The 12,183-nt window shown below is 38.5% G+C and overlaps 1 protein-coding gene across 1 annotated transcript; it reads right to left on the bottom strand.

Moving 5' to 3' along the window:
- Positions 1-2,600: 2,600 nt before the first annotated feature.
- Positions 2,601-10,972, bottom strand: LOC134802447 (thioredoxin domain-containing protein 9). The gene is made up of 6 exons (XM_063775113.1): positions 10,836-10,972; positions 7,481-7,555; positions 6,963-7,062; positions 6,307-6,508; positions 5,698-5,833; positions 2,601-2,773 (listed from the first exon to the last, which is right to left on the bottom strand). Exons 2-6 carry the CDS (start codon positions 7,543-7,545, stop codon positions 2,635-2,637), a joined length of 642 nt encoding a protein of 213 aa, XP_063631183.1. The 5' UTR covers positions 7,546-7,555; positions 10,836-10,972; the 3' UTR covers positions 2,601-2,634.
- Between the last annotated feature and the right edge of the window lie 1,211 nt (positions 10,973-12,183).

Below are 12,183 nucleotides of genomic sequence, written 5' to 3'. Positions count from 1 at the left end.
ATGTCGACCTTGATCTAATAGAAACTAGGCTATAATGACTATTAAAAACTCAAGCGCTATATTTAGAACACTCACGATTAGGTTATGATTAAATAAAGCATTTATACTCACGCTAAACTCCACTTTTAACTTCCGTACAATAAAAATAGACAACACAAACTTAACACTAAGGAAAATCACTGAACATTACACTTTTAACTATTTGAGGCGTGACAATAATATAAATCGTGGCCGTCTAGATTTTTATAATTTATCGTTTTGTTTATTCAAGTTTTCTACGGTGAGAAAAGTAAGATAAAATCATCACGTAATTTCGAGTTCGCGCTGTCACTGGCGAAGAGGCACTAGCTGTCATTGTCACTGGGTGTCACTGTCAGTTGGCAGTAATGTTGCCAGTGGTAGATTTAAAATTCTACTAAGTACTCGGGATCGTTTCTACCTCATATTAAAAAAAAAAAAAAATACTCTAGCAAACCAACTTTGTCAGTTAAAAAAGCGCAAAATTCAAAAATTGTATTAGATACTGACAATGCAGGCTTGCCACAATATATTTAAAAGATGTTGCTTACGGTTTTCTAGTAGCAAACTACGCTTAGGAATAGTCTGGAAAACACAACTTGTCATTCAACAAGAACCAGGAAAATTATACTCATCGCTTTCTTGAGGGTGCTAGTACTAGCGTAAGACAAACACAGTACCTATGATTCTCTGTGAGTCTGTGTCTGTTTAAAATGATGAGACAGTCCTGGAAACTATATTTGAGCATAGACCTATAGTGTATTTGAGGCACAGGTGACGGTATTATTTTGAAAGAAAGAAAATACATTTATTTACGTCAACCAACGATTTTAAAGCCTTAACAGACTACCGCACCGCACGCGACGCTGCGTCGCGTCACGACGTTATGGCTTATACTTATAGTCTGGCAAGCCATTTACGTCAGTAGGAAAAGGCGGTAAATGTGAAAAATGTAGATGCTTAGGCTTGATCTCCCATACAAATTTGAATGTCTTCTGAAGCACGTTCTTGGCCCACAACACGCAACGTATTTACGAGTTGGAATAGTACACCAAAGAGAATATAATCACTACGTTTTATAGTACACTTTGCACTTTCTAAAGATAACTAATCAATCAAAACATATTTATTATATTACATAGGTATCGATTAAACTTCTTCCCTACTAATTCATGACATAAAACAACATCACACTTTTTCATGCACAACAAAGTACAAGTAGGTACAAAGCAAAGTAAGTTAAGCAAGTGTGTACCAGTTTATCAAAAATAAACATAATGTGTTATAACCAGTATATGCGGTCACTGGTTATAACTGCTGTGGCGTCCCACGTACAGATCCTAATCGAAAGTCCCTCTGGATTTACACAAATCTTATTATATTGTGTGGGTGTGACATTTAAGGATGTTTAAAATAAAATAAAAAATGCAAAAAGATTGAATGTATTTTCAACAGATTTTCAATACAAATAATAATAAAATAGTACATTACTTTAATTTAGAAGGAGAGCGTGTATATTTATACAAAGACATCATCTCCCCAACTTAAAGTGGTTATGAAGGCACAAAACTTAAGCTAATGAGTTCAATAGTACAATTACCAGTGCGAGAAGTAGAAAGTTCGCAACGAGTGGCGATAAATTCGACGAATTACCTTTTCGCACGTGTATTGTAGACATTGTAGTACAACGTTTTACAGTGCATATGGCCCTTTAAATGTGCCATTCTCAACCAAAAGGGTACTTTTTTGTCGGTAGGCAATAAGGTGCTATTTCTATATAGCTTCAATTTGAAATCAACCTTATACAACCGATAATGTGGTACCTTTAGGTTGAAAACGTCACAAATGTTCGACATACGCACGTATGGTGCTAGTAAATTAGCACCATATGTACTGTAAATAAGGTACTTTTAAAACCTAAAACAAGTGTTTGTAAAATGCACGTTATTAAACGGAATGGCCTATAGGTACAATATGATTGAATACCGGCTGCATTGAAACTTCAAACATTATATTAAATTTAAGAGTTCCTACTTGGCAACGGATGGGACCCTAATAAATACAATTTTAATCCAATACAAGCAAGCGCAGTATGTTAATTATAAGTTTAGAATTTGATTGTTACAATATATTATTTTGGAATTTTTAGAAATATCATGTAACAAATTCTTAGTGTTACAGCATTTCGAAACCATTGCCTGTCGACCTATGAATTTATGGTAATGTATAGTAAGTATAGTTTGGCTAGCCGTTTCTGTCAACAGAAAAAGGCGGCAAATAAAAAAAAATCCGCGAAGGGAGGTCCTATATACCATTACTCATTAGAATTAGAGAATTTGAATCTCGAGCTTTTTTTTACTGACAAAGTAATTGTACTGACAAAGTTTATTGGCAATTGGCATATCAAATCACCAATGCCATTTTTAACCCGTGGAGCGCCCTAGGATCACACGTGTGACACTAACTCAATTTGGGTCGGAGCGACTCAGTATAAGACGTGTTACCACAGATCAATATGGGTCAAATTGCTTTGCATCAATTTGTTGTATGGTGGACTTTCGACGGGTTAAACAGATGACATAAAATTTAAAAGTATATGTATTGTGGTGTGGTGTATCAGTCGCTGAGGCCGTCATCCGAGTCCTCGTCCTGCCGCCCTCGGACGGTCCTCTTGCTCTCCAGGTGCAGCTTGCGCTGCGCGCGCGCCTCCTCCGGCGGCACGGTCAGGTCGCCGGAGTACTCGATCAGGTCTGACCTGAAATGTACACAGTTTTCTATTATAATGAATGAAAATCTTTATTTCAGGCAACTAGTGGCCCATACATAAATACCTTAAAACTAGCATACATATTATAGAAATATATTTTAAAACTAAACACTACAAAACACATTATGGCTGCGATGCATTACGCAACCCCGCAGTGTCGGGGAGCCGGCCGCGGAACCGCCGAAACTTGACACCCTTCGGCCAAAATTCCTCCTTGGTGAAGGTCGCTAGATGTTCAAATAATTATAATATTGTCATATTGATAGCAGACCTTTCTTTTAAGTACAGTCACCTGCAATAATATGTTATACACCACCGGCCGCAAAAATATGTGACACGCTCTTATGGCTCTGCAAATAAGATCGTATCAGATATTTTTGCGGTCTTCGTCGTGTAACAATTATTGCAGGTGATTGTACTAAAATAAACTTATGCAGGCTAGTAAAGAAGAAAGTAAGGCTTAGATTGTTTTTTACATAAATATGTATCTATAGGTTAATATTTGCTACACTTTCGCGTTGGGCAACTGTTATGATAGCTGTGCCAAAGATAATAGACTGTATAGAGACGGATTGTCAAAGTAAATTATGTAGCCACTGTAAATTTACTGCCATCTATCGACATAAGATAAAACTGTTAGAAGGCCATTTGACTTTGATCCATATTCTTTCACTGATATGTGTTAACTTATTAAATATGTATTGATATTAACGCCATCTACTCAACTATAGGCCAAAGGTATGGTGTAATCTTTTCGACCGATGGCGCCACAACCTTCAGCCTACTCTCGAGTAGATGGCGTTAATATTAATATTAATATTTAACAAGTTTACACATATCAGTGAAAGAATAATGATCAAAGTCAAATGGCGTTCTAACAGCTTTAAAATTCTGTCGAAAGATGGCACTAAATGTACTGTAGCTACATAATTTACCATGACAGTAACTGTCTATTTCATATTTGGCTGTGTTGTTGTTTTTTTTAAATAAATAAATAGAGGAAGCTGACAATAGTGACAAGCTCGCTAGGCTACAAGTCATTGTAATATACAACATGGCGTTAAGGTAAAGTTTATCATTTTGTAAGAAGGTAGGTACATCTGTCATTGTTATTCCATTTGTTGAATTTTAGAATGGTAGCAAATTTAACCCTAGCCTTTATGGAAAATGCATCCGACAGATTAGGGCCACCGCACACCTAGCGTCTTTTGAGCGTCGGCGTCTAGTCAGCGCTATGGCTGGACCCGACGCAACGTTGACGCAACTGAGGGCCTACCGCGAACCACGTTGGACGTGCTGCCTCCCTGTCACACTTACGTACGAATTTACACGCGCGACAGAGGGGCAACACGTCGAACGTGGTTCGCGGTAGGCCCTCTGTGCCGCGACGACATTTTCCATAGCGCTGACTAGACGCCGACGCTCAAAAGACGCTAGGTGTGGGGTGGCCCTTAAGGTTTACAACAAATTAATTTTCCGTACTTTGTAGAAAAGTGTTTATGATATTCAATATTGAGCTGGTAAAGGTGATTTCACAAAAATATCTCAAATACTCGAGCCTGTCGAAAAGAGAGGGCGATAGATTTTTGGTAGGAGGAAAATAGTCAGACAATCCAGTTTTGCCAGTAGCAGTCTTGCCAGTAACAACAGTAGAGTCTCTTCGGAAAGAGAAGAGTCGTGGAATGTATAGGGCCCAATACATTCCACGACTCTTCTCTTTCCGAACAGACTCTAGAAACAGAGTAGAAACAGGCCCCAATTTCACCACGGTGACAGGTGCGACAATTGTAAAATCACTGTTGCTGACGTCACAGGCATCCATGGGCTACGGTTACCACTTACCATCGGGCGGGCCGTATTCCTGTTTGCCACCATCATTGTATTATTTAAAAAAACTTTATTATATCGGAAAAAAACAGATATTTCTTTTGCGAAGTTTCTGACAATTGTCAAGATTTAGAAGAATTGTAGGTAATTCTTGACAGGTAATGAGTTATATGTCGGAATTTCGTGACAATTGTAGTGTTTCTTGTGACAATTGTCATAAACTTAGCAAGAGAAATATCTGTTTTTTTCCGATATAATAAAGTTTTTTTTAATAAAACAATGATAGTGGCAAACAGGAATACGGCCCGCCCGATGGTAAGGGGCTATTCATAAATTACGTCATTTCAAATTAGGGGGGGGGGGTCTGGACATCGGATGACGGTAGCATGAAGTAGGAAGAAATGGGGTCATTTGAAGCATGATTTTTGGATGATTATAGGGGGGGGGGGTCCAAAATCGTCAAAAATCGATGACGTAATTTATGGACAGCCCCTAAGCGGTAACCGTAGCCCATGGATGCCTGTGACGTCAGCAACAGTGATGTTTTACAATTGTCGCACCTGTCACCGTGGTGAAATTGGAGCCAGGTAGCAAAATTAAAATTTGTAGGCGTGATAATATTATGTAAATTATGATCCTAGTTGGTCGAAATAAAAATGATTTAATTTATACATACCTGGCGGCTTAGCACGGTCGCGTTTTTATCCCTTGTCACCATGCCTGTCACGTTCTAACAAGTATGTAAGTGCGAAAGGGACGCGCATAGTGATAGTCGATAAAAATGGAACCGTGCTGAGCCCGCTGGCCACAGAATAAGTAATAGTAATAGTACTACCGTACAGAAAGGACACTTCCTACAAAACCGAAGTTTTACAGTGATTCAGGGTCGAATCATGATATCCCTTTCTAACTTATGGCACTATTCCTTTCGTCTATTTAGGGTTGTCAAAATTCAAGTAATTATCTTATCTGTAGTCATGCACGCAAAGGGACGTCAAGTTGTGCCAACCCTAATAAGTGCTCAGAGCAATGCTGAGCCGAATGGAGCCGAGTTTGCACGAAGTCAGGAGTGTCTCCCCACTGACCTGGCTATCCTCCACTCTAGGGTCTCCGTGGAGAAGTCGTCCCGGTTGCCGAGGTCGGTGAACCCCACGACGAAGTCCTTGGTCTTGTTGCTCTTCACCAGCGCGATGGTGGGGATCACGCGGATCTTCAGCCGGCCTGGAGCGAAGCGAGACAACACCCGAATTAACCAATTGTATATGTAGGTCTACATTTTAAATAAAGCCCTTATCTTACTCTAAGTTGGAAGATGAAGGTAGGTACTTTGCTAAAAATACAAAGGCTCTTAATTTTGAGTAGAAATAATAAAATTTCACATTAAATATAGCGGCATTTTTGATTTTTATTCCCAATTTTTAGCCGTTTTTAGAACTAACTGACAAATAGCGGTGCTTGTTCAGCGTCCAACTCACCAAATCGAGTTTCAACATGCTTCATAGCCAGCATCTTGAGGGACATGTCGACATGTGACACAGTGGACCATGATACAAGTACACAGTGACTCACCAGCAAGGAAGGGAGCGCGCTCAGCACCTAACTTCACAAACCGCGTCTCAACATGTTTCTTAGCCAGTATCTTGAGGTGCATGTCCATGATGCGACACAGTTGACCATGGTACACAGTGACTCACCCGCAAGGAAGGGAGCCCGTTCAGCGTCCAGCTTGACAAACCGCGTCTCAACATGTTTCTTAGCCAGTATCTTGAGATGCATGTCCACGATGCGACAGCGCGGCGAGTCCGACTTGTAGAAGTGGCACACGACGTTCTCGGACTTGCTGCACACGCCGAAGAACTCCTTCTCGCCGTCCAGCTCCGTGTATTCACCGTGGCCCTGGAAGTTTACAATATATTTAGCACAACACACACAATCAAGAGCTACATGGGTGGTTTATTAGTGTACACGTTGCCATAGTAAGGGTAGTTGTTCTAGTGTACAAAACTCTTAAAATCCTGATTTTATTTAAATTTATCAAACACCCATTTTTTGGTAGTTACAAGCCATTTCCACAGCATTTCGGACACGGAGTCGGACTCGCACACGAAGGGTTCCGTATCATTACGCAAAAAACGGCAAAAAAATCACGTTTGTTGTATGGGAGCCCCGCTTAAATATTTATTTTATTCTCTTTTTAACTTTTTTAAAGTAATTGTTGTTATAGTGGCAACAAAAATACATCATCGTGAACATTTCTACTGCCTAGCTATCATGGTTCATGAGATACAGCCTGGTGACAGACAGACGAACAGCTTAGTCTTAGTAACAGATTAAGTTAAAAAAGTCTCACATTGGCGAGCCACTCCTGTTTCTTCTGGGCTCTCTGCTTCATCTCGGCGAGGCGCTGCTGCCTGATGGCCTCCAGGTCGCTGTTGTCCAGCGCATCTAGCCTGCACACATACACAATTCATGTTTCAATAACACTAGGCTTAGCACACTACCTCATGATGGACTACCCCTCTTTTTCTAACTGTATTCATTATAGTGGGATGGGTAGTTTATCTCGTGCAGGAGTATTGTCGAGGACGCTGTTACCTGTGCTAAGACTTCGGTAAATTAAAGACCCAATTTTATAAATGTACATTTTTGTATCATTTTTTCTATTCCAAAAACTTTAACCCAATAGTGATGTTATGAGTTATGACATATGTTATGACATTTACTTTTTTTTTTATTTAAGCATGACAGATTTGTTATTCCTAATATGACTGCCAAAGACGTCAACGGACGCGGGCGCACGCGGCTACTGCCAATAACAGCCTTCGCTTGTGCATTCTGAAAAGGTTTAAAGGTTTCTTATTTAAATACCTCTCCAGCTCGCTGTCCAGCTGTTTCTCCACCGTCTGCGCCACGTTGTACAGCACTCGCTCCATCTTTGCTGAGCTGTCAAGTACATTATCATTATTACACCAAAAGTACCAAAATGTCAATAGGATACTGGAGTATCACATAAACCAAGCAACAATGGAAAAATACACCCCACACAGCAATTTATTAGAGAGTGATATTTTCACAAAATAAAAGTCTGAAAAAGTAATAATAGTTGATGGTGCTCAGAGCATAAAAAGGCCAACCACGGCGTTGCAAGAACAAGAGATTTCCTTTGGCAGGATTGGTCCTTAGGACCCAAGGATGGATTTAAGAAGTGGAGCCACCCAGATTTTTGATGCAGGTGGGGGGGTTTTTAAGCGTCTGCGACGTCTGAGGTTTAAGTCAAGTTTAGTATCATTTTCGACTAAATCAAAGATGTAGACATAGATTTCATCCAAATCGGTTCAGCGTTTATTGATTTCCCATACAATCCTACACCTTACCTTTCATTTTTAAGGGATTATTTTTGGAATAAAAACTATCCTATGTTCTTCCCCGGGACTTAAACTATATCTATACCAAATTTTATCTAAATTGGTTCAGCGGTTATTGAATCCCCATACAAATTTCCACCTCACTTTTTACACCCTTTAGGGATTATTTTTGAGATTAAAAGTATCCTATGTTCTTCCCTGGGACTCAAACCATCTCTATACCACATTTCAACTAAATGGGTTCAGCAGTTTGAGCGTGAAGAGGAATAAAAAAAAATGTATTTTTTTCATATTTTATGTGTTTTTACTTCGGAACTCCCTAAAAATTTACATCATAAATCTTGGTGGCTCCACTTCTTAAATCCATCTAGTGATGCTACGATTCGACTTCACAAATCGGTTCAAACCGATTTAGGTCTGAAGTCGACTAAATCGACTTGAGTGTTCCGTAAATCGACTTATGATACGTTCAAGGTTCACCCGCTCTAATCACCCTTTCCGATTTGTTGCTGCGTCACTTTCGTTTGACATATTGATGCATAAAATGTACACGAATCGACTTAAAAACCACGAAGAAAAATGTTGCCATGCACATTGCCGCCATTATTGAGCCGAGTCAAGTCGAAACTTGGTATCTACAGGTAAAGTAAAATGAAACTTATTGTTCAAGTAGTAAGGTTCAATTTCGCATAGGCTTAAAGAGATCGATTTGGCGGTATACTTGGATCGGTTTGCCAGTTTTGCGCCGCGTCGATTTGCTAACTGAACGAATTCGCGGCAATGACTCACGGAATCGCACGAGACCGCACGCTGTTTCCTGTTTGCCGGTATACTTAGTGCTTTCCCGTTTTATCTTTAGCAATTAATGAAATTTTGATCTACCGCGCAACGGAAAGTAAAAAAAGATTACAAAAGTTTTAAGTCGAAGTTTTTGCTGTCGTGTTGTTCTAAGCATTCTAACCTAGGGTCGAACAAACCGTAAAATTGACAATTCGATTTCTTCAACTCAAAACCGAGCGACTACGGAGCGGTTTGAACTACTGATAATTAAAAACTAGAAGTTAAATCGACTTGGCCAAATCGGTTTGCAAACCGATTTGGGTTTAAACCGGAGTCGACTTATTCGGTTTGAATTTTTTTCGATTTGACCCATCACTAAATCCATCCTTGGGTCCTAAGACCAATCCTGCCAAAGGAAATCTTTTGTTCATGCAACGCCGTCGTTTAGGGCTTCCACCCTCGACTATAAAACAAATAAGCTCAGCTATTAACAATAGGACTTTGTGACAGATTTCATTTATTATGTAAGATGATTTACCCTCTAAATTGGAGGGGGGCTGGATAGTCTTATGTAAGGTCACAAGTGTGCAAAGTTAAAATTATACTTTGATAAAGCGGGGACTGATCACTCTTATGAAAAGATGAATGAGATAGAAACTGTAAAATAAAACCAGTTTTTTTATTACCAAAAAATGTAAACTAAGGATGTTTGTAATATGTAATCAATCAAAAAAAAATTCCCTTTGACAAATAAAAATTAAAACAATCCATATGTGTATTCACTTTTTCCTTTAGATGCTTACTAAACAGTAAACAGGGGGGAGGGAGGGGGTCAGCCGATTCTTATTTTTCTTACATAGGAGTGGGTCTTACGAAATAAATGAATGACACCTGGCCCCAATTTCACATCGGTGACAGGTGCGACGAATTGTAAAATCACTGTTGCTGACGTCACAGGCATCCATGGGCTACGGTTACCGCTTACCATCGGGCGGGCCGTATTCCTGTTTGCCACCATCATTGTATTATTAAAAAAAACTTTATTATATCGGATAAAAACAGATATTTCTCTTGCGAGGTTTCTGACAATTGTCAAAGATTTAGAAGAATTGTAGGTAATTCTTGACAGGTAATGAGTTATATGTCGGAATTTCGTGACAATTGTAGTGTTTCTTGTGACAATTGTCAGAAACCTCGCAGGAGAAATATCTGTTTTTATCCGATATAATAAAGTTTTTTTTAATAATACAATGATGGTGGCAAACAGGAATACGGCCCGCCCGATGGTAAGCGGTAACCGTAGCCCATGGATGCCTGTGACGTCAGCAACAGTGATTTTACAATTCGCCGCACCTGTCACGTTGGTGAAACAGGGGCCTGCTTTTGTGTACTAAAATGTGTAAACAGTTATTATTATTATTATTATTTTTTTCTTAGCCTATTTGTGTGTCCCACTGCTGGGCAAAGGCCTCTCCCCTGGTTCTCCATGACTCCCGATTTAGCACTCCCTCCGGCCAGTTGTTAAGGAAGGCGTATTGTTATTAATCAAAAGAAAATTCATATTCACTACAAGAAATAAACTATCAAGCAATCAATAATAATTTATTACGAACAAAAGTTTCAATTTTTACTTTGTTCAGTCAAGCTGAATGATGTTCGAATCTATTATAGACATCATCTCACTTACAAACAGTGGCAATTTAACTTTGAATAATTGTATCCCTTTATTAAGTTGTACAATAATACAATAAATAAACCAAAGTATTACACTCCATTTATACTTTAAGTCTCACGGAATTTGAATCATTTGAAAGTCTCTTAAGACTGAAAGAAAAAGTTGATAATCATACGTACAATATTCATCATCAACAACTGATATTTACAGTAAGCTAAGAATCTCACACTCCTTTCATCATAGGAAACAAAGTGATTTAAGATATAAGATAATATTTACCAAAATTAGTAAAAAATACAAAATACCCAAAAAGGAGTTCAGGCTGATGACCTCATGCAAGCGCGCATGTTGCTTTCTTACTAAATATCTCTAAAACTAACCTTCAGATACGGTAACTACTTACTTTAGACGGAATAATGGGTCAAAAATCAACGTATAAACAACTTTTTTCAATTAAATTTCACTTAGTAACTGATATAAAACGGTAACCAACGAAAACAATCACGTCACGAAGCTCCGTTTCAAGGAAAGGAAAAAATCAATTGGCGTATTATGACAGTGACATTGACGTTAAGGCGATCATAGACACGTGCTATTTTGTTTTGTTTATCGGGGCTGCCAGTGATATAAAATGGTAGATTTAGTAGTTTTTGTAGGACAATGTAATTTCCTGTTAGGATGCTTGCACATGGAGCAGGTAGAAGCTGCTGCTTTCTTTGTTGTTGCCACTGCTGGTTGGTAGTGCAGTGCGTCCGAGCTTGTTGCAACAGTTACTCATGTAAGGTTCTAAAAAATGCAAAGCTTTTTCTACGATAGGTACAAGAAACTGATATAAGAAAAGCAGGTGTCTTTCGCATTGAATAGAATAATTCTTTATTATTATAAGTACGTATTAGTACAATAATTACTTTTTGAACAACATTTTAGTATAGGTACCTAGAAATTGTAATCTTCACAAAATATCCAACATGTACGTGAATAAACACATGCTAATATTATTACTCCGTGTGCAAATACAGAAAAGAGCTACTGAAAAGTGAAATGTTTTTTTTTTTGAGTTTGATAAAACCTCGCATTCCATAATTTATATAAATAATAAGGTAAAAGTATATTATAATTGGCTAACGATACTTCGTTAGCCAATTCTCATGTTCTATCATAATTTTGAAATATATAATGGATGATGGTACATACAATATTTTACCTTGAGATGTAAGTCCCCCCAGACACCGTTGACCGCTTACCATCGGACCATACATTGTTACCATCAAAGAGTAGGTAGTGAAAAAAAAAATTATAATGAATTACATATTTTATTTTAGTTATTAAAATCGTTTAATTACATGTCACATATCCCATACACAATAAACTAGATGAGGTAACAAATTTACAAACATAACATACACTTTACACAACTGTTTAAATCTAGGGGCCTATTCGACTATATATCACATCATATATCCTTGACGTCACGCAAGTGGTCACTAAATCACGGCGTTCTACCAGTTGAATAGGCCCCTGCATGGATACCCACACACGTACATACCAAAAATTCGACGTATTCTATTATTATATTATTGCTTAGGGGCTGTCCATAAATTACGTCATCGATTTTTGACGATTTTGGACCCCCCCCCCCCTATAATCATCCAAAAATCATGCATCAAATGACCCCATTTCCTCCTACTTCATGCTACCGTCATCCGATGTCCAGACCCCCCCCCCCCTAATTTGAAATGACGTAATTTATG

This window comes from Cydia splendana, chromosome 24 (assembly GCF_910591565.1).
Source record: "Cydia splendana chromosome 24, ilCydSple1.2, whole genome shotgun sequence".
Classification (NCBI taxonomy): domain Eukaryota; kingdom Metazoa; phylum Arthropoda; class Insecta; order Lepidoptera; family Tortricidae; genus Cydia; species Cydia splendana.
The sequence above is the reverse complement of the archived record's forward strand: the minus strand, read 5'-3'. Positions and strand labels throughout refer to the sequence as shown.

Bases quoted from the DNA above. Each gene is read 5' to 3' on its own strand.
- LOC134802447 (XM_063775113.1), bottom strand. From the start codon at position 7,545: ATGGAGCGAGTGCTGTACAACGTGGCGCAGACGGTGGAGAAACAGCTG. The intron at 6,509-6,962 runs GTGAGACTTTTT...GTAAACTTCCAG, and splicing joins AACAGGAGTGGCTCGCCAAT to GGCCACGGTGAATACACGGA. The intron at 2,774-5,697 runs GTCAGTGGGGAG...TGTACATTTCAG, and splicing joins CTAGAGTGGAGGATAGCCAG to GTCAGACCTGATCGAGTACT.